General features: G+C 33.8%; 2 protein-coding genes across 2 annotated transcripts; one reads left to right on the forward strand and one right to left on the reverse strand.

The window, feature by feature from the left end:
* The first annotated feature begins 16,474 nt into the window (after positions 1–16,474).
* LOC140451635 (uncharacterized) lies at positions 16,475–22,418 on the forward strand. Its single transcript, XM_072545480.1, has 4 exons — positions 16,475–16,637; positions 20,014–20,293; positions 20,359–20,586; positions 20,644–22,418. The coding sequence occupies exons 1-4, from the start codon at positions 16,475–16,477 to the stop codon at positions 21,077–21,079; spliced, it is 1,107 nt and encodes a 368-aa protein (XP_072401581.1). The 3' UTR covers positions 21,080–22,418.
* Positions 22,419–22,442: 24 nt separating this feature from the next.
* Positions 22,443–23,294, reverse strand: LOC140451636 (uncharacterized). Its single transcript, XM_072545481.1, has one exon. It carries the CDS (start codon positions 23,292–23,294, stop codon positions 22,443–22,445), a length of 852 nt encoding a protein of 283 aa, XP_072401582.1.
* Between the last annotated feature and the right edge of the window lie 95 nt (positions 23,295–23,389).

A 23,389-nucleotide genomic window follows, 5' to 3' on the forward strand; every position in this document is an offset into this window, starting at 1 on the left:
TCTTCTTTTAAGATATTCCTTCAATGTTTATTGAAATCGTTACCAAGGTTGGATTCGGAAAAAAAAATCCGTTGATGACGAGTATTTATCACTCTTAATTGGTTGAGTAGTAAAACTAAACTTGGTTGAAATCTTCATGGAGACCCTTCCATATGCCTTAAAGGCTATGCTTTCACTGCACTGATGATTTTTAGAAAAAAGCATAAGATAAAATTGTAGTTATAATGATAGCCAATAAATCGATGACGGAACGACAAGATTTTTTCAAAAACACTACGTATTTGATTTAATAGGATTAGTACTTTAAATCTTCTTGTATACACAGGAGATTGAAACTCTCAATTCGGAGGAAACGAGATGAAGTGTTAATTAAAATACTTTAATCGATACAGTAAAATTAATTAAAACAGTAGCTCAAAGTTAGTGAACTTGAAAAGGGTCGGAGTGAAATTAAATATTTGGACTGCTTGATCGTGATAAATAATAAGTTATACGAAATAAATACTAAAATGTGTTAATTATGATTACAAAATAATTTTGCATGTATAGAAAAATTAACGAGATAAACTTTTAAAGAATGTGAATAGATTATACTGAGTGGGAATAATCCCAAACTTTTTGATGAAAAATGAGTATCTTGATTGTAATTTTGAGCTTTGGAAATAATTGAAGCTACCAACAAAATTTTATTAGAGATTTTGTAGATGTTTATATGGAGTGCTGGCATAAGTATTACCCCCTTCCATTTAACTTATTTTGTTTTGTCATATCTAGAGTCATGTCTTAGTCTGTCAGGCTAAAATCCTGAGAGCTTTCTTTTGCAGTCTAAAAATTTGAAGTGCATTTGTTAGATTGTCCCATATGCTTAATCCGATTAATCTTGATTAATGGTTTAAGTAAGAGTGGAATAAAGAAAGATATGTCGTTGTTACTGTTTCAAAGTTGACAAGCCTTGGTAATTGGCGAATAACAAATAATGAAATTGATAACTTTTTCTTTAGTTGTAAGATATGAGCCAACCAGGTCAGTCGATTATCTATGGTTATTCCCAATAGTTTAACAAACTCTTTAGTATATGGATTATTATCTAGATTAGTTACAGATGTAACTAAATTTTGCGTTTTATCGAAGTTAAGTTTCAGTTTGTTTGCAGCAAACCATGTGCTAAATTTAGCAGAAACTTCCTCATAAGACATTTTTAACTTATCATTATTTTTTCCTGATGTAACGTATATCGTATATTTTGCGAATTATACGAATTTGTACAAAGATATGAATTTCGGCAAATCGTTGACATAAATAATAAACACAAGAGGTCCTAAGACCGAACCTTGTGGGACTCCATGTTTTACGGATAGAAAATCGGAGGGATGAACTTTAGACACTACTGTCTGATGTCTGCTACATAGATAAGGAGTTATAAGCTTAAGAGGGATACCCCTGATTCCATAGTAATTTAATTTGTAGAGCAAAATGTCGTGTAAAACGCAGTCAAAAGTCTTCGACAAGTCGCAAAGAGAAATTGCTATGCGATTGCCGTGTTCAAGCCCCTCAATCACCCCGCTGATAACATTATATACCGCGTTCGTAGTAAAACAAACACTTCTGAATGGATATTGTGAGTTACTGAAGTAATTATTGGACTCAAAATAGGAATAAAATTGTTGTTTGACAACCTTTTCAATCACTTTCCCAAAAATAGAAACAATGCTTATGGGACTGTTACTGTCAGTTTTTGAGGAATTACCCTTTTGTAGATAGATAGCACTTTTGAGTATTTTAGTACTTCCGGAAACACTCCAGTAGATAAAATTAAATTATTAACATGAGTGAAAGGTGTTAAAACTATTTGGTAAGTTTCTTTAAAAATTTTGCCATTAATTTCGTGAATGTTACTACAATTAGAATTACTAAGAGACTTTATTATTTGAGAGACGTCTTCTTCCACAACGGGATGAAAAAAAGGAGTTGTTCGGAGAGGGATACTTTCTATAATTGAAAAGGACATTGATACAAATAGTGGGAAGAGATGTAATTATATTCTCTGCATTTGTAGTAAAAAATTGATTTGTTTCGTCTGGAACTAGATCAAGTTGTAGCGAACTGGTCTTGTATTGTTTCTTTGAAAATTTACTATTTTCCAGCAGTCTCTATGTTTGTTATTAAAATTTGTAATAAAATCACACTAACCTGACTATTTTGTAATTGCCAATTATATTCAAATTTTTGTTGTTTATATACTTTGAACCAAATCACCAAGTATGATCAGTTTGTCTGCTTTACTAAGCAAGGACGTTATGACATTCTCAAAATTCACCAAAAACAAATCAAAGTCACTTTTACCCGATCTGTATACAGTTATAATATTGATTTTTATTGAAGGTACATATATATTGTACAAAACTCTACATTGAACTTTGCTCTACATTATATTCATTTAGATTAAAAGAACAATACATAAGACTGTCTTTTATATAAATTGCAACTCCACCCTATTTCTTTTTTACCATACAAAAGAAATTAGCTAATAAAAAGCAGGAGATGCTAATTAATTTTAAATTTTCCTCACTTTGCCAGTGCTCGGAAAAACATATGACGTCATATATAATTTGGTCCGCAAGAAAAGCATTAATCATACCCACTCTATTTGAAATAAACTGCAAATTTACATGAAACATGCTTACCGTACCTTGTGGACTTGGTTTATTTTGATAAAAAGTTATAGAAATTTCTAGGTTTCTTCCTTCGTCTGTGCTGAAAATTTCCTTTGAAGTTAAATCTCCTAACTGTAGCTTCTTTGCGCCAAGTATTATGTCTATAGACTTCATCAATTTTATCGAAAGGAAAAGATGCCTTATACGTAGAGTATTTGTTAGTTCTATGCCATTCCACGCAGTTAAAAGTAATATCAGGTACCGTCTCACCAAAGAATTTTAGAAGATCATCGTGCTTTCATATCAACACTATCACTGAACACACACTGATTAACACATACTGAAGCACTGTCGAAGACAAGCACAAACACTGTTTTAACTGATAATGTATTTTACATTTATTTAAAGAAATATACAATTATTAGTGCCAAAATAGAAGAAAATTATAAATTCTATTGTTTCTAAATTGTATTGGTATTTACTTGAAAATAACACTTAAAATTTTTCTTAATGAGAAAATGAAAACATTATTAGTAGAGGGTTAGACACTTTGACCTTTGACCTCTGACGTCACAAGCCCCGTCCGCACTCCGGTCATGCCCCAGTGATGACGTTATAGTTTGAACCGCCAGTAATTAGTCATTTTTAATATGAATTAATTTACATATTATTTTTCTATTTACTATTATCTACTAGTCGTCTCTATCTATATAAGCCACTTTTAATCCAAATTATTAAATTAATAATAATTATTAAATAAAAAATTTTGTCTTGTGTGAGACTCGAACTCGGGACCATTTTTGTGAACGCTTTTACTAATTTTTCGATTTTCGATGTTTAAATGGTAATTATTAAAAAATATGCAGCCTGCCAAAAATATCACTGAAAAGTTTACGCAAGTTTTACTGATTATTAGATCTTTTTAATAGCGGTCCATAGATAAGAAAATTAACAAACCTAGTTAATAAGTAAGATACGATAGAGGTATCTGTTTTCCGGTGACTAAGCTATCCCATTAATTAATCACACAGATGCATTTTTGCGATATTATATAAGCTGCATAATATTTCCCATTTAACATGTGTCTTTTTATGTAAATACGAAGCAAGCAATACGCCTTATGTGTTTAGAAAACTAACGATGGTAACGTATTTGGTTCCTTTTATCCTCTCAACGTTATTATTGTTGTGTATGATGTTCTTATACATTATTATTTATTTCGATTATTCAATATGCGCTATACTTTTTTTTATACAGATTATTGTGAGTAGATTTTAAACGGCTATGTGGCTTAGCAATGTGCATAGCTTCGGTGTGGATGGTCGCGAGTTCGAGTCCCACACAAGGCATAATTTTTTATTTAATAATTATTATTAATTTAATAATTTCGATTAAAATTGGCTTATATAGATAGAGACGACTAGTAGATAGTTGAAATAGAAAAATAATATGTAAATTAATTCATATTAAAAATGGCTAATTACTGGCGGTGACAACTATGACGTCATTACTGAGGCATGACCGGAGTGGGGACGGGGCTTGTGACGTCAGAGGTCAAAGGTCAAAGTGGGGTGAAGTGTCTTACTCTCTACTATTATTTGACAGCGTAATCAAGAATTAGATCCATAATCATAATCACTATCATCCGTATCTTCATTTGGATTATAAATGATCACTGGGTTAATTGCTTCGATGCGATTTTCACGCATCCAACATTTTTCTATTAAATTTTCGCACACTTTTTTCCCAAATTGCAGAAGTAGCACTATTTAATGCTTCTTGTCCTGTTTCCAAAACTGCTGCATCACTATAACCGTTACGTCCAATATATCTATCGTAGTAAGTTTTGCATATTTCGCAAATATGTTCGATTGAATTCACAATGCTAATGGGGCAGCCAATGCATTATATCCAAAACTATGTATAATACCAAAAGTTTTGTGATTCATAGTATAAAGTCAACTACAGGAATTTCTTTTTCCTTGTGGATAAGTATAATCTCGTTTACTATAAATATTTTTGATTTTTAATTCCTTTGGCTAACTGTAGTAAATCCGACTTGGAGAAATCCTAACTCATTTTTTTAAGTTTTCGAATAAAGCAAGATAAAGTTTTGATTAATGCCAAAAATCGGGGGTTCATAATCATATTGCTCCATTTGTGCTTTTTAAATATGTCAATTTTGTTTCTTTTTATGGTTTTTGAATGGGTTATTACAATATTCGCTGGAAAAAAATTGGGAATATAAATAATACATACCATCGTTCTGTGAAACTGTATTTATGATTAAAGTCAACATAGAAGTTAAATTACAAAATATTATAAAAAAAACATTATTGCAGTTCTTCTTCGTCACGGCCTGCAGTGATTTCATATTTTTATTATGTATCAGAATGTAGAGTTCTATAGAAGCCATGGTACATAGTAGGACTTTTTCCAGTATCGCAAAGCCATAATAAATTTTCTTATCTATTGGCAAAAGATTTGTTTTTACCTTAGACGGAAATTTGTCAATACGAGATGGACGTCCCCTTTTTGCTTTTGTTAGATCACACCTTTTAGAATCGGAACTTAAATCATACTTAAAAAAAAAGCACTAAACAATAATAAAGTTTACGTATGTGTATTTCTTGGTCTGGCCAATAGATTTGACACTGTTAGCCATAGTAATCTCTTGTAAACCTTGAAGGAAGCTGGAATAATAAACAACTGTTTACAACTATTCAGAAGTTATCTCTCTGAGGGACAGCAGGTATTATGGATTTCCGGAACAACAAACGGGCGTATGGAGTGTCGGATGGAAAGTATTACAGATCCTGTCTTGATTAATCACTTTATTAATATTATAATCGTATTTTAAATCTGAGTCGACAAAAACAAATTTGACATTGACGTCCTTTCTGGAAGACCATAAGCGTCTCGTCTCGCATATAATATAATAACTGCATATTCATATTGAGAAATGGAAGAAAGGATTCACTTTATTATATTTTTAGATCTTTGTCGACAAAAATAAATTTAACATTGCTTTTTTGGAATAGCATAAGCGTCTCGCATATAGTTTTTAGGGCATAATAAATCGAAATAAAATAAATCATTTAATGAAGTTCCAACATTCTCCCCTGCATTGAAGCATCCCTGCTTCAACTAAAGCAAACAGTAACAGGGACCAAAAAAGCAAAGTTTTGGAAAGAATATAACAGAACTAGAAACAAGTACAATGTTTATTTTAAGATTGAGTTTGATTTGGTAAAGCGCACTATGTCCATTTTTATCAATATTGGGATTATACTGCAGTTATATTGAACTTTTAATTCTCCACACATAGGTATAAAGCACTATGTCCTACTTTATAGAATAACAAAGATAAGCATTTTATAAAAAGTATCATGTCACATTTTGTTTAGAGGCAGAGGGCACCATGTGGACATGAAACCCTATACCTTTGTGTACATTACTAACATTACAGTATCATCTAGACACAGTCCTGGAACCACATGTTGTAGACTAGTAATTGATTGTTTACATTTTCAAATTTTGTTTAGTTATATGCAGTAAATAAGTGATTATAATAAGTAAATACAACTGATGTCGATCGGATAGCCAAGCGGGCTGGGTGGCTGGCTTCTCCTTCGCTTCACTGCGAGAGATGTCAGTTCGATCCCCAGCTCGGTGACAGAAAACAAAAAGGCTAACGCAGCAGTTTAAAATTCTAAAATGAATCTGCGGCTTAGTCTAGAATATGCTGGTATCTGATCGGCCTATGGTGGAGCAGTACGGCAAGAGATAAGGGCTTGCGGCTTGGTGATACTTCTCCATAGATCCCTACCGGAAGGGCGGGTGCCGCCTAAATACCGGGTATATATATAAATACAACTGATAATAGAGTGCAAAAAACATTCTCGTGTTGCCAAAATATTGAATTTAGCTTTAAGAGAACAAAATGAAAATAATACAGGTAAGATAATATCATTATATTTTACAGGTTATGTTTCGAGCTTAACAAAAGAGACAATTTAATAACCTAAAGACAAATGTTTAAGTAAACTTAAGATAAAGTTTGTAAATTCAAAAAAAAATATACTAAATTTAAAGTCTGGTGGAATCTTAGTTTTCATTAATAAATATTGTATGCGTTTACGGACTATGTAGAATAGTGTAAAATATCTTATCAAAAAATATTTAGTTTAAAAAATTGATTAGTTTAATAGCTTGTTTTGAAACTCACATTTATTGCATTGAATGAATAACGTTGATTCTGAAAAATTATATTGGCACCTTTAAGGCATTTAAGGAATAACGTATTCTTAAAACTATTTTTTATTATTTGAAAAAGATTTGTTGAAAAGAGATATTTTTTCCAGATCCAAATTCTCATAATGCAGAAGAAAAAATCAATCAAAATAATCCCGATGACGGACTTTTTCTATTATTTGATAATGATGATTCCGATGCTGATAAAGATTATTTGCCCAGTGAGACATCTAGTGATACTGATGAATTAAGATGTTTTTCAATAGAGTTAAAGGCAGGAATCAGTAATGAGAAAAGATGTCACGAGTTAATAGAACAAGGAGTAAGTCTAAAGGATCAATGGAAAAAAGATTTCTGTGTATCCGATGATGATTTATGTAATACATTGTGAAATGGGAAGCCAACTAAGAAAAGGAAGTTACAAAATAAATCCAGTATTAAACAAGTCGTTAAAAAACGAATCCGACATTCGGGCAAATGGCTGTGTAACCTACGAAAACAAAACTCAATGTCAGGAAAGGAATATGTTAACAAAAGCCGTAAAGTAGTGTCAAGCCAAATCTATGAAACCACCCTGTTCAGTGTTCATGTAGGAAGAAGTGTTATGATAAATTATCACAAAATGAGAGACTAGAAATTTTCGATAAATATTGGAGTGAACACAACAGCAATGACATTAAAAAGGCATTTTGTCAGATCGTGTGTAAAAAGGCAACCTATAGCTCGCTCCAAAAAAACCAAAACAAACAAAAGGAAAATAGTCATTTTTACAGTTTTATTGTTAATAACAAGAATGTTGGCCTTTACAAAGTTATATTTTTGAATGGGGGTTTCAAATAAAGAGGTCGTATTCGTTATACGAAAGACAGAACAAGGAGGTCTGATATAACCAGACCTAAGAGGGAAGCACCCTCCTAGCAACAAAACGTTACCTGAAATTATTGAAAATGTTAAGAATCATATTTCATCATTCACTACTTATGAGAGCTATTTTATACCAGAGAGAAAACCGCCAAGAAATATTTAGAATAAGAATTAAATATCAAGAAAATGTACAGCCTTTATACAACCTATTGTGCTTAAAATAATGTTGATTCAAAATTGGATGCTAAATAGTGGTTGTATTATGATGTGTTTAACAAACAATTTAATATTTCCTTTAAAATACCTGGTACAGACACTTTTGTGACGTTTGTGATTCATTTAGTGCTAGGCTCACGAACACGAATGAACTAAATCTAGAGCAAAGAAATAATGTAACAGTTATTAAAGTCACATTAAGGTCACATTAAGAGGAAAAGGAAAAGAGTACCAAACATGACAATACTGACTCCTTGGAACTGGCAACAACTTGTACGCCAAATATCTACTAAATACACTGTACACAATATGGAATGTGAGGACTTTAAGCAATTCAACTTATTGTCTGTCGGAAAAGAAGCTCCTTTTGACTTAAGAAAACTTGACACTGAAAAACAACGTGTATTAATGTCTGCCTATATTCATCTTCAAGTTCGTCAAGAGGAACTATATAGGAAAGCTATTTTTTAGAACTTACAGAACAAAATACATGATACCACTACATTGTATTTAATTTTTTTTATTAAAAATAAATCAAGTTTAGTATCAAAATATGTGTTTTAAATAATACAATTTTGAAAGTTAATAATCTGAAGAATAAATTAGACAAGGGTTTGTGACATAATAATGTATTAACATACATTCTGTGAATAAAAAACACAAAAATAAACTTAAATCGCTTCTCCTGTAAAATTAAAAATTTGTGACATAGTGCCCTTTACCTCCGGCATATAAATTTTAGTGATGCGCGCTAACGGCCACATCATTGGAGGAACATTATCTTTAGCTAATGTTCTTAGCTCTAATATTCTTTAGCCCATTTAGGTCGGTTTTAAAGGCGATTTAAGTAATTAACCGACCAACTTTTCTAAAAAACTTGTTGAATTTTAGAGATCTGCTGGAAGGTGGTAAGTCTATTTTTATATAAATGTCAAAGATCCTTTTCGGATTACGCGGTGAGGGGAGATCCTATTAGGAAGTATCCCGGCGTAAGGCAGGTAAATCTGCAGGGTCTTAAAAAATAAGACTAAAGGCCCAGAATTAAGTATTGCCTCGATTTGACAAAGAATAGTGTTAAAATTTTTTGAAGTGAACATGGCATTACCCAGTAATCTTTTGATGTAAAATATTTCACTTTTGATAGCGGATTCCCAGATTCCACTCCAGTGCGGGGATCGAGGTGGAATGAGTTTCCACTTGGTCTCATTTTGTGAAAGAAAGTGACAATGTTTACATTATTGTTGTTTTTGAAAAATTGAAACAACTCGTGTAGGACTTTTTTGCTCCAAAAAATTGGTGGCGTTGTCACTATAGATCACTGACGGATTCTTCTTCTCGAGGCAAAGCGTTTAAAAGCAGACAGTAGACAGTCCAAGTACTAGTTCAATGTAAACTGCCTTGATGACCATGCAAACAAAAACCGCAATGTATGATTTTATGAGTCGAGATTTACGAAGTTTTGGAGGTTTTATTTAAAAAAAAATCCTTCGAAATCTATCCCAACTTTCTGAAATGGCCTAGAAACATTTACACCATCAGAGGACAAACTTGCCGTAATTTGTTAACAGACTTGATTATTAAATCAAAAACACATATTACAATTTCAAATGATTTTTTTATCTCCCTGAGTCCAATAAGCGGCCAGAAATGCAGGCGAATGTTGCTCAGAACGGTTTGAGCACCGGTATGTTCGAGCCGCCTATGCTCGCACTCTAATATGAGGGAGTATGATTAGGAGCTGATAAAAGTAAGGGATGTTTCTGCTGATAGGAAATGGAGGCATTACAAAGCCGTCCGTTAATCCTCAGCATTGAGAATTTATCCAGAAATAGATTTAAAGATAATAATTGCTTATTTGATAGTTGCTGGTTTGCAGAAAGTTCGGAAATCTCTTTATATATATATATATATATATATATATATATATATATATATATATATATATATATATAAATATATATATATATATATATATATATATATATATATATATATATATATAAACTGGTTAGCTGAACTTGCCGAACGATAAAATATAGAGCTTGGTCCAATTCAACATCGAAAAAAAGTAGAAAATTTTTGAGATAATTGTTCCCAAAAGGGTTTTGAGTTTACGTTTGTAAGTATATTGGGTATATTTTGATCTGTAATTGGCTGTTCAGCTATTGTTGGTTCCTCAGAAAATTCTATAGAATTATTAAGAAGAAAAGCAGAACCGGACCATCACAACTTGTTGTCCAGAATTTTTTGGGCTGATAGTCCGCGTGATAAAATATCAGCACCCTGCACCAACCCAAAACGACCTGAGAATCATTCCACAAAACTAGTGGGGTGACTCTAGATTTTTAGGATACTAAACTGGAAGAAATATCATTGTCAGAATAAAGAACTCGAAAATAAATGCAAGTACCATAGCCTCTATGCTTGCATCAGAAAAACCATGGATTTCTATTTTGCTAATAGTCTTCTGACGAAAATATTGTCTAGGTATTTTTTTATTGTGAAAGCAAGGGGATATGCTCAATAAAATTTTGTCAATCCTTTATGTATGCACGTGTCGGCTATTACGATGTCCCAATAAAGCTTTCTGAACCATAGTTTTTGCATTAGTATCTTACCTTTTACTATAACAGGATTTATCAAGTCTAACGGATCATAACACTGAGCTATAATAAAAAGTAGTTTCCTTTTGGTAACTGGACCTTACACGACTTCTTCGGGCACGAAAATAAAAAGAGTATCTTCTGTTTGACTCCACTTTAGTCCAAGAATTTTACTTGGGACTTGATCTATGGTTATGTCATAATCAGTTTTTTATTTTCCGAAATATCTTTGAAAACATTTTTAAGAAAAGAAATACTAGTTAAACAATATTTATGCAACTCAAACCCATGCTTATTTAAGATGGCATTTAATTGAAAAGTTCGTTGAGATTATATTAACCAAAATAGCCATCGTTCCTATAGAATTGATTGATCGGAGGCAAGAGAAAAATTTAAAAGGTATTGCAATGAAACATTGCAAGTTTTTTAAAGATCGCTCATAGGAGAAGATGGTAATTTGTTGGTCCTATCGCAATTGGAGCCCAGAAATCCACGACGGGGGTTTCAGAAGTATGTATAACAAGAGAAAATGAAAAATAATTCTTGTTCCTTGTAAAATTTTTATAACAATTTTCAAAATTTGAACAGTGTAAAGCTTCGGTCCAATTGAGCGATAGTTGGTTACTAATACTAAACAGAAATTGGCCTACTGTGCATTATTTTCTTATATTGTGTATTTAAACTATGCATGTTCAATGGCACAACATCAACTTAAATAATTAACCTTACAGATATTTTTCTTGTATTTTCACGTGCTTTTTAGAAACATATTTGCCGCTTTATTCATAGACCAAAACGTGTTTTACGATCTCTAGAGCTTTAAACCTTCATTAAATATTACCTTTAAAATCGATAAAATATACGCTGCTGTGTTTTACTCGTTACTAAAAGTAGATATGATTATTTTGTTAAATTCTGTACCTATTCCCCCATTGACTTGTGTTTTGTCATGAAAGTAGCACATCTTGTAATTCATTGATTTAATAAATAATTAATTACCGTTCTGTACGCACTTTAGTGTTAAAGGATATGCGACACAAACTGCGACATATCAAAAATTCATAATTTTAATTCTACGAGAACTAAAAATATGGCGCGATATTTAAAGGTTCAAAATTTTGCGCGACCTGACAGATATTTATTTCTGGTTCTGTATAGGTATCGATATAACACAAGTAAAGATAAACGTGGGAAATTATAAAGTTAAAATAGTTTCTGTTGTATCACGAGCAAGTATTGATCCAGTGAACACTGAATGTGTCCTAAAATTTTGTTTCAAACGTTTATTTTCTTAGAACAATCAATATTGTGATGCCTATAGCCATCTAGTGAGAAATATAGGTAACTGTTATACTTACTTTGGAAGGCAACTGTGATGATGATTTAAAAATTCACTGAAGGATTAAAAAAGATATATGTCATGAATCATGATAGATTTAAATTAAATAAAAATAGTGAGATGAGATGAGAATTTTTCGCATATCAATTTCATGAGATACGCCAGAAAAAGGTTTAAGAGGTGCCCATGCGAAAAGTGACTGATTTATTTAAACAAGTATTTTTAAATAAATTATAAAAATCATTTTTTTTATTGTTGGATCATTGTGAACAAAAAAGGTCTCTTGCCATTTTTTTCTAAACTTGATCGTTTTCGAGTTACAAATAATTTAAAACTGAAAAAATTTAAAAATTACCATTTTCAAGACTCAAAACACAAGTAAAAAATATTATTTTTAAATTAAGAAAATATCTAAATTAAAGTTCAAACTTTGTTCTATCAGTTTCCTGTAAGTCTTTTGGGCTTATTTCATTTTAAAACATTGTTTTTAGTTGTTAATTAAGCGCTTATGACAGGACGGGAGCTTGGTCTGCCGCATATATGTATAAGAGAGAGAAACAAGGTATAGGTCATAGACGTATACAGGGTGTACAGAGACTATCCTTAGAAACGAAGACTGGACATTTCTCAGATAATTTTAAGACAATTTAACCCAATTTACCCAGTCCGAAAATGCTCCCGAAGTAGCTAGAGCTCTTTAACAATGACGCCTTGTAATTAGTTTTTTTTAAATACCTCGAGAACGCTTCTATTTATAAACACTATATCTCGTACGATTATTACTCCTCCAGAGTTAGATCGATTTCATCAATTGCTAACTTCTAGTACCAGTCATGGGCGTCCGTTTTGGGTAGGTCAACGATTATTTTAAAGCATAACTTTTTTGTCTTTAACTTTTAAACATTTGTGATACTGGATTATTAAATTTTCATACATTATAGTACTAAAAAGTCCTCCCACTTTAAGTTTGTAGAATACATCATTTTCTAGAAAAATCGATTTGAAAATTTTTCGTTTTTCTCTCATTTAAATTAAATTAATAGGTACCTTACTTAATTTTATAAATTAGATATGTTTTGATATTGGGGTACGAAGAAGCTGACAAAGGAAAAAATCCTGAGTGGTGGAACGAAGAAGTAGGAAAATTAATTAAAGACAAAAAAAAAGCTTATCAAACATGGCTATCCACGAAAGACTCAGAAGACCGCAGAATTTACAGCAGACTCAACAGGGAAGCAAAGAAGGAAGTCACTAAAAGAAAAAACGAAATGTGGGAAGAGAAATGCGAAGAGATGGACCGATGCTTAGGAGGAACCAAAGTGACACAAGCTTGGAAATTCATAAAAAGTATTAGAAAAGAAAGAAAAGATGAGGGAAATATAAACCTGATTCAAAATAAAAAGTGGGAAAAATATTACGAAACGCTATTAACAGAAAGTAGGCACGAATTTATGGAAAGACCTGACCATATCTCAATGACAGAAAACTTAGAGGTGCATAAGATAAACAAAGAAGAACTGAAAAAAGAATTGAAACAAATGAAAAATGGAAAAACACCCGGGCCTGGAGACATTCCCATCGAGTTGGTGAAACATGGACCGGATGCTCTTTTGGAGAGCTTAGTGAATATTTTTAATAAATGCTTAATTGAAGGCCAAACGATTCCAGACGATTGGAATTTGGCCCACATTAGCCCCATTTATAAAAAGGGAGACAGAAAAGAATGCGGAAATTATAGAGGCATTAGCGTAACTAGCTCGCTGGGAAGGTTATATGGTCGTATATTGAAAAGAAGAATAGAAGAGGAGTATAAAGAAATTGAAGAACAAAGCGGCTTCAGAGCAGGAAGATCGTGCGTGGACAACACATTTACCCTTCAACAAGTAATTGAAAAACGAACAGCTCGAAACCTCCCTACGCATCTGGTATTTATAGATCTGGAGAAGGCTTATGATACAGTTCCTTTAAAACTCTTATTTAGTGTCTTGACGAAAACGGACCTTAGTAAAACATATCTAAAAGCAATACTGAACATCTATAAATGTCCTCAAAGCACTGTAAAAACAGGAAATACTTTCTCAAGGGTATTTACAGTAACGAAAGGCTTGAGACAAGGATGTTGTCTTTCCCCCACCCTATTCAAAATATATATCCAAGAAGCACTGCACCAGTGGAGACAAAAATGTACGGGAATGGGGTTGAAGCTTAACAACCATTATCTGACAACGCTGTTCTTTGCAGATGATCAAGTACTAATTGCAAGCTGTGAAGAAGATGCAGATTATATGCTTAGAAAGCTCAAAGATGAATACGAAAAATGGGGGATGAGTATGAATATGTCTAAAACAGAATATATGCGAATAGGCAGTGAAGACGAAGACCCGGATTTGGAAATTAGACAAATGAAAAGGTGCTACGAATACAAATATTTGGGAAGTATTATCTGCAGTAAAGGAACAACGGAACGAGATATAGACTATAGAGTGCAACAAGGCAGGAAGAGTGTTCAAATTCTGAATTCGATACTTTGGTCCAACAAAGCTACTATGAAAACTAAAATGACTATCTACAAAGTAATTGTAGAGCCCATTCTTACATATGGAGCAGAATGTTGGCAAATGACAGTAAAAGGAAAGAAAAAAGTTGACACGGTTGAAATGGACTACCTAAGAAGAGCTTGCCGTATATCAAGAGTAGAACGTATACCTAATTCTGAAATTAGAAGAAAAACAGATAGAGTACATACAACTTCTGAAAGAATAGAAACTAGACAGTTAATATGGTATGGACACGTACAGAGGATGGACGACAACAGATGGCCAAAAAGAGCTATGGAATACAATCCAAGTAATAGAAGGAAACGAGGAAGACCAGCCAAGTCTTGGATACAAGGTGTTATGGAAACCATGAAAGACAGAGCCATTGATGAAGACACCTGGAGAGATAGAAAAAGATGGCGATCGAAATGCGGGAAGCGGCAGAAGCTGTAGGATCCCCGCTTATATATATATATATAGATATGTTTTGTTTGTTTGGGGTTCAAAAGGGGAGTGAGGCGCAATACAAGATGCTGGTTCCAGTTAGCATCTCTAGCCTATCCTACTAAATTCCTATCCTCACCTCCACGAAGTGCGGCTTGAGCTGCACGGGCGAACCCCGGAGAACCTGAGCAACCCTGCTGGAGATTGGATAACCAACCCCAGTGGAACTCAGGGTCAGGGCAGACGAGGAAGGGAGAAATAGCCTCCGAAAATGGGGTTTTGCTATGGACCAGCAATCTCTAGATGGAAAAAGAAAAACGCTTTGAATCGAATACTATTGCGTCGGAGGATTAGACCCAAGCTACGAAATAAGAACATTATCTTAGACACATGAAACGTGTTAAGCTGGTTCAGGTCCGGAATTGCAAAACATGCCATAAAACAGCTTTAAAAATTTAAGATGCGTAACAGCGATTCAGGAAATGAGATGGACAGGATCGGGAAGCCTGCAAATGTAAAATTCCCTGGTTTTCTGGTCAGGAGAAGACGAAAGGCACGATTTTGGATATGGGTTTGTAGTTAACAGAAAACTCAAGTCTGCCATAATTGATTTCAAACCAATAAACAAGCGCATATGCTCTCTAAGGCAAAGGAAAGTGGTTTATCCTAACCCTCCTCTCAATCCACGCACCAACGGAAGAAGCAAATGAAGACGACAAAAAATTTTATGAAATTTTAGAACAACGGTACATAACGGCACCCAGACACGACGTCACAATCATACTGGGAGACTTCAATGCCAAACTAGGTAAAGGGCGGCACACATAGCTTACATGATAACACTAATGATAACGGATCAAGACTGACAGAATTCGCTGTAACCAACAATATGGTAGTAACAATTACACAATTCCAAACAAAAAATATACATAAAGTAACCTGGGTGTCAAATAACGAAATCACACGAAACCAAAGAGACCATGTGCTTATCGATGGAAGATATTCTAGCAATATCAACAGCGTACACAGTCTGAGGGGAGCAGAAAGTGACTTTGACCACTTCCTGGTCAGAACAAAAATGAGAACAAGACTAAAGACGAAACAGCCAATGCAATGCCAACAAGGAAACAGATGGGACATCTCAAGGCTCGATTTACCTGATAATGAACGCCAATATCAGGCACTGATCCAAAACAAATTATAGACACTGAAATAAAAAGAAACGTCAACCCCAGAATTGACCATAGACCAGAAATGGCAAAATTTAACGAACGCCACAGAAAGTGCCGCAGCGGAAACTATAGGAAAAGAAAGCAATAACAAGAAGAAAAACCAGTGGTTTGACCAGGTTTGCGAACAAAGTTTGCATCAGAAAGCAATCAAGGGGCTAGATTTACTAACACGCCCTACAGATGAGAACAGGGAAGACTACAATAGAGTAAGGATTCAAACGAGAAGACTTTTGAGAAGAAAAAAAAACAATACCTAGAAGCGCGAATACAGCAACTGGAGGAGGAACATAGAACCAGTCAGTCTAGACAGTTTTATAAGGACCTAAAAACAATGAAGGGCAACACGACCAACAGCCCAAGATTTATAAAAGACGATGCAGGACAATTGCTCAAAGACGACGAGGAGATAAGCCGCCAATGGAGAAAGTATTTCCAGCAACTCTTAAATCCAGAAAAACCCACCACGACGCGACAGGGCAACAAAGACAGTACCAGTTAGCCGAACCTGAAATACCAGGGCCCACACTAGCTGAAGTAAAGTCCGCAATTTCGTCTCTAAAAAACCATAAAGCCCCAAGCCCAGACAGCATACAGGCGGAACTACTAAAAAAGGGGGAGAAAAGCTCCACCTTGAGATATATCATTTTATAAGAGAAGTCTGGGAAAGAGAAAAAATACCGAAACACTGGCATGAAAGCCATATAGTACCTATCCACAAGAAGGGAGACAGACAAATATGTCGGAACTATAGAGGAATATCGTTAATCAATACAACGTTAAAAATTATATCCATAATACTGTCTAGAAGACTAACTCCATACGCATAGGAAATAATAGGCGACTACCAAAGCGGATTCAGACCGGGAAGATCGACCATAGACCAGATATTCGTCCTACGCCAGGTGTTGGAAAAAAACTGGGAATTCAACCGCGATGTATATCAAATCTTTGTTGACTTTAAACAAGCTTACGATTCTGTTAGCAGAGAAGCATTGTGGGAGACCATTGTAGAAATGGGACTACCAGGAAAACTGGTACGATTAGCACAGGTGAGCATAGAGAACGCTTCCGCGCGGATCAGAATTGGCAGCACCACTTCGGAAGGAATTTCTCATTGACATCGGACTTAGACAAGGAGATCCTCTCGCCCCCCTGCTATTTAATTTTGCACTGGAACATGCGGTAAGGAAAGCTTAACCACAACTCACAAACGGATTTGCCACCCAAGGATTTGACAAGACTAAGTAGGTTACGAAGAACCCAACACCAAGGGTTAGACAACACGTAACAATCAATGAATACAATCTTGAAGTCGTCAAAGAATTCAAGTACCTGGGAGCGATCATAACATCTGAAAATAAATATTAAAAGGACGTGGCAGCCAGGATCATTGCAGGAAATAGGGCATATTACTCATTAATGACCGTACTTAAATCAAAAATACTCTCAATACCAACAAAAATAGGAGTGTGCAAGACAATAATTCGTCCACCATAACGTATGGAAGCGAGACATGGACTCTGAACCAGCGGGAAACGACAAAATTACAGGTACTGAAAAGAAAGATACTGCGGACTATCTATGGGCCTTGCAGATCACACAATGATGAACTCCAGGCAGTATATGGAGATGAAAACATAGTACGCTATATTAAAGCAAACCGAATAAGATGGGCGGGCCACGTGCTAAGATAGAGTGACGAAAGACTCCTGAACGCCACATTATGGGAAAGGCCCGATGGCAGAAGGTCAGTTGGTCGCCCAAGAAAGAGATGGAAGGACGCAGTAGCTAGTAATCTACGCAAAATGGGAATACAGCAATGGGAAATAGCTGCTCAGGACCGACAACAATGGAGCGAAATAGTAAACGTGGCCAAGACTCACATAGAGTTGTAGAGCCAAATGATGATGAAGATATGTTTTGTTTAAATAAATGCAGCACACAATTCTTAAAAAAGTTTGGAAAAAGTAGCAAAAAATCAAATTGAACCAAAAATTGTATTTAAAGGTTTTTAAAATAAAGTACTTACTAAAATGTAACGAAACTAAATCAAAAGGACAGGTATCAAAGGTAAATAGTTGCATGATGTACTCGATGGGATGACCATTAGTCTCCGTGCATAAATTTACCTTTTGCTTAGAGAACGCCGAATTCTTGTAAACATTCCAAAGTTATTTCCAAATTTGTTGCAAGCATTTTGTATCTTTAGCCACAGTTGTGCACGAGTTTGTATCGAAATGGAATAAGCAAATGCTTTTATGTATCTTCAAAGATAATAATCGCAAGGATTCAAATCCGGCGACCTTGCTGATGAACCAACTGGACCGCCTTTATAAATCGAGTGGTCTTCGTATTTATTATCAAGAAAGTCTAGTACATTCTTGCTAAAGTAAGCCGCACAGCCGTCATGTAGAAACCATAAGTTTTGACGAATATATAAAGGCACATCGTCTAACAAACCAGGTAAAAGTAATTACACAATTTTAACGAGCAGGGAATTTTACAGGTCCAAATACTCGTAGATAATCGTCGACTACTGCTATCCAGACGTCTATGCTAAACCTATGCTGATACTTAAATTCTTGAACAACGTGGAGATTGACGAATAAAAATTCCATTTTTTATGAATGTAGCTTCGTCGCAAAGCAAAATGTATGTGAAAAAATCTTCATCTTGATTTTTCTGATTTTGTAACCATCTAGCAAGTTCTACACGAACAGGAAAATCTCCTTGTAGCAGAGCTGGTACCCTTTGAATATGAAAAGAATATAAATTTTCGTTATGTAAGATATTTCCTACGGAAGATTTTGAAATTTTGGGATACATGGCAGATAGTCTTCGAATATCTGGATTTTCCCCAACTTCGTTGAAATATTATCCATGTGCCACTGGTACATCATTATGTCGCCCTGTTTCATTATTTTTAGGGACTAATGAACCTGTTTCTCTTAATTGTTAATGAAGAGCTGTAAATGTTGAGTGAATGCGAGGTTCACGATTGGGAAATTTTTCATCGTATCTACGTTGTATTGCTCAAGCGTTTCACCTGATTTCGAAATAAACTAAATGCATATCGACGTATTTCTCATTAGTAAAAACTATTTTTGTTGAATAAAAATTGTTATGTTTAAATACCACAAAGTAAAAAACTGAAAGATAAAGCTCGCTCCTCTGCTCTTATTGCTTATATAATAATAATAATAGTAATTTTTTTGCTCCCTGATTGGTGTTTACCTCTGAAATTTCAAAAAGTTGGCTTGACTTATTGTCCTTGACTTCTACATTCTATGATCCTGAGATGTCCTAAATCCTAACTGTCGTTTGTCACTATGGGTGCGACATCGGTAAAAAACATCGATGGTAACATCGAACTTAAACATCGATAGTAACGATAAATTGAAAAGAAAACATCGATGTTATAGAAACATCGATGTTTTTATAAATGTTGAATAATGCGAAAATAATAAATTAAATAAGTATTATATAAACGTGATTTATATCGTATTGACAACAAGATCCCTTGCGGTTCATGGTACAATGAATACACATTCTGTATTCATTGTACCATGCTTGCGGTTGTTCTATCTGTTTCTCTCTAGCACATTGCAACTCTTCACTCTCTCTCTTCCTCACCAAGAGAGACGATGCTATAGACGATTTCTCCTAACCAAAACTCTATCTGGTGGCGTTGTGCATAACTATTCAAATAGACATTAATACATAACCTTAGATTTGTCTATATCAAAATCGCATTCGTTTTGTTTTGTTACCAAAGTTTATTTCGGTTTTTACATTGGTTTTTACGCTATTCTAGTATAATGGATGAAAATGAAATAATGTTTTCTGTAGTTGAATATTTTAAATATCTAGGAGGGAATGAAAATTCTAGAAGAGTCTATGAAGGCGAGCAAGTTGTTCGAGCAGGTCACATAATTATGTGTGGTAGATTACATACAGAAAAGCAAGACTGCATTGTAATTTATGCTCTTTGTTTACAAACCAGTGCCTTGCAATCATCGCCGCATGTGATCAAAGGACAATTAAATATTGTCAATAACATAGCAACTGTGCATAAGATGGAATGCTCTTGTAAAGGTGGAAACAGTGGGTATTGTAAACATATTTCAGCCGTGTTATTACATTGTACCAGGTAATAATTTTTTATACAAATATATTGTCAAATCAATGTATATATTCCTGGTTTATTATTTTTAGAATACCTTTGGAAACTTTGGAAGAGCTATCCCAAACAGACTTACAATGTGCTTGGTCTCTAAGGAAAGCAACCAGCAAAGATCAATATAAAGCTGTTTCCATACCGGAAATGCCTTGTTATAAGGATAAATGGGCCAAACAAATAACCACAATCTCCAGTGAAAAGAAACCAAATATTTTAGAAAATCTTTTATTACATGCTCCAAAATCTGCATTACATTTGAATCGGTAATTTCTTAGCAATTTATCATCATTGTTATCATTAATCGTATTTGTATATTGTAGGGTAGGCAGAAGAGAATCACCAACTACCAGTGTAGAAACAGTTTACCCAAATAACAATCAACATCTCAACATATTACTTAATAATGCCAGCCAATCTGTTATTATGATGGAATTAGAAGGTTTAACCGTTGAGATTAAGGATTGTTGTAAAGATTTTGTGCAATCTCATTTTATGAATGATACAGAACATGTTGCAACTACAACAAAAATATCTCAAAGAGAATGGCACAAACAGCGTAAGTATCGAATTACTGGCTCTAGAATATATGGCATATATACCTACGCTGGTTTCGATTGGATCACTAAAGCTGAAAAGTATTTCAATCCAAAACATTTTACAAACAAATTTGTTAAGCATGGGTTGAAGTATGAAGCTGCAGCACGTGAATGCTTTGTCAAAGCAACTGGACAAACAGTGTCCACATTTTTGGTCTAATTGTTTCTCATAATAACAATTGGTTGGCATATTCTCCAGATGGTGTTATTTTTAATAACGGAAATCCCGTAGCATTGGTTGAAATAAAATGTCCAATGGAAGGTAAATTATAATCACATATTCATAACAAGTTATTTAACTATTCTTTTTTGCAATGGTTAGGCAAAGAAAAAGGCCAATACTCACAATCTTTTATCCTTTATTGATGTTAAATATTAGCTACTGGTTTCAGGACTTATAATTTATGTCCCATCCTCAGGCCAGAATAAGAGGTTTCTTGTTAAAAAACAAAGTTATAAGATATCAGTTACAAGTAGGCTTCCAGCTAACATGTGTGAATGCATTCAAAGTCGTCATCTCCTCAAGACAGGACCACATTCACTCAGGTATCAGGTAGGGACTTGTTTTTAGTTGTGTTTTTTAAAAATTGAACAATTGTATCAAACTATTATGTGGCTAAATGATACCATATGTAGAAGCAAACAGATTTGACGGCAATCCTCAAAGTCACTTGCACTGCATAAACAAACGTCTATCATGTCTTCTCCTCACGGTTGTAAATTGGTTGTCATTTTCTTCTTAAATCCAATAATGGAGTTTATTGGTGTTTTGTTCTTTTTTAATATTTGAAATGAAACACTTTTTTTAAAAGTGTATTCGTATAAATCAATGTTTGCAATGTCCATCGTTTTAAATAATTTAAATAACTTATTTTATTGGATTTAAGAAGAAAACAGACAAAAACAGCTGTAACACAGAACATAAGTACTTAAAAAGTTCAACTAGTACATAATATGGTATTACAAAAAAAGTCCCAACCTGGTACCTGAGTGAACATGGCCCTGTCGTGAGGAGATAATGACTTTGAATGCATTCACACACGTTAGTTGCAAACCTACTTGTAACTTATATCTTTGTTTTTTAACAGCAAACGATCAAAACCTCTTTCTGGCCTGAGGACGGGACATAAACTCTAAGTCCCGAAAGCCTCTTTTCTTTACTTAACCTAACATTTATGGACTCACACTTGCAACCATTTCATCATTATTCTTTTTTGTAGGTGCTACAAAATCAGTGTTTGATGTTCTAAAAACATTAAATTACCTAAAAAAGAATGAAAATAACATATACGAATTAAAGGAACGTCATATGTATTATGGACAAATCCAGTGTGGGATGGCAATGTTAAATATAAAAGAATGTTATTTTTTAATTTATTGTCCATATGATGCCAGTATGGTAATTTTAAATGTACCTTACAATGATGATTTTGCCAAGAAATTACTTTTTAATGTTAAAACTAAGTATTTTAAATAATATATGTTACATTCCATATGCATGTCAAAATAAAGAAACATATTTATTATTGTAAAAATTTATTATCTGCCAATATAGGCGAAGACAAGTTAGTCACAGCACATATAATAATAAAGATATTCTGTATGTATGGTATAAAATTAGTATGAAGTTTATTACTCAAAATTTTAAATAATTTTATGCGCTGATTTGTTCGTTCAATATGAACTCTAGCTGCTGCAATGTCTGAGTTTTGAATTGCTTCTTCACGACTTAGTTGTTTTCGTTTTTCTAAAAATGGAGGCCTGTAGAGTTTTGCGTTATGAAATGAACACAATTCATCAATTAAAAATCCTTTATCCACCATAATTGCAGAGCCTGGCTTAATTTGTTCAATTACACCACTTTCTTCAAAGATTATTTTGTCTGATGCACGACCACCATATGGTCTACTTACAAAAGTGATTACTCCTGAAGGAGATACCCCTGTCATGAATTTTATGGTTTCACTTCCTTTATACTGGGAATAGAAACGTATTCTGCAGCACAAGCACTTTGGTTTATACACTTTTATTTCTGTGCAATCCAGAACCATTTCTGTATCTTCAAAATTAGTAAAACAAATGGGCACATTCTTTTGTAATTCTGCACTTGAAGGCATATATATAGTACATTGAAGCACTTCTGCTAGGATACATATCATTTGTGTAATATAAGTTTTACACAAACCTTGAGTAACACCAAACAATGGTGCTAACACTGCGTAACTTAAATCCAACTTCAATTTTACGAATGTTAGTATAATTCGCTGTCTTACACCTAGTCTATGACTTCTAATGTCTTTATACACTAAATTAACTGATGACACTATACCATCCAGTAATTGGAAATTCTGCAATCCTGTAAAACTGCATAGCATGGTATCTGACGTTATTATATCTGATAACGTAACCACTTTTGGAGTGTTGACTTAACTTGAAAGTCTTTAAAAGACTTTACTGTTCCACCACTTAA

Source organism: Diabrotica undecimpunctata, chromosome 10 (genome assembly GCF_040954645.1).
Source record: "Diabrotica undecimpunctata isolate CICGRU chromosome 10, icDiaUnde3, whole genome shotgun sequence".
Taxonomy (NCBI): domain Eukaryota; kingdom Metazoa; phylum Arthropoda; class Insecta; order Coleoptera; family Chrysomelidae; genus Diabrotica; species Diabrotica undecimpunctata.

Bases quoted from the DNA above. Each gene is read 5' to 3' on its own strand.
- LOC140451635 (XM_072545480.1), top strand. From the start codon at position 16,475: ATGAAGGGCAACACGACCAACAGCCCAAGATTTATAAAAGACGATGCA. The intron at 16,638-20,013 runs GTTAGCCGAACC...TTAAATATCTAG, and splicing joins GGGCAACAAAGACAGTACCA to GAGGGAATGAAAATTCTAGA. The intron at 20,587-20,643 runs GTAATTTCTTAG...TGTATATTGTAG, and splicing joins TCTGCATTACATTTGAATCG to GGTAGGCAGAAGAGAATCAC.
- LOC140451636 (XM_072545481.1), bottom strand. From the start codon at position 23,294: ATGCTATGCAGTTTTACAGGATTGCAGAATTTCCAATTACTGGATGGT.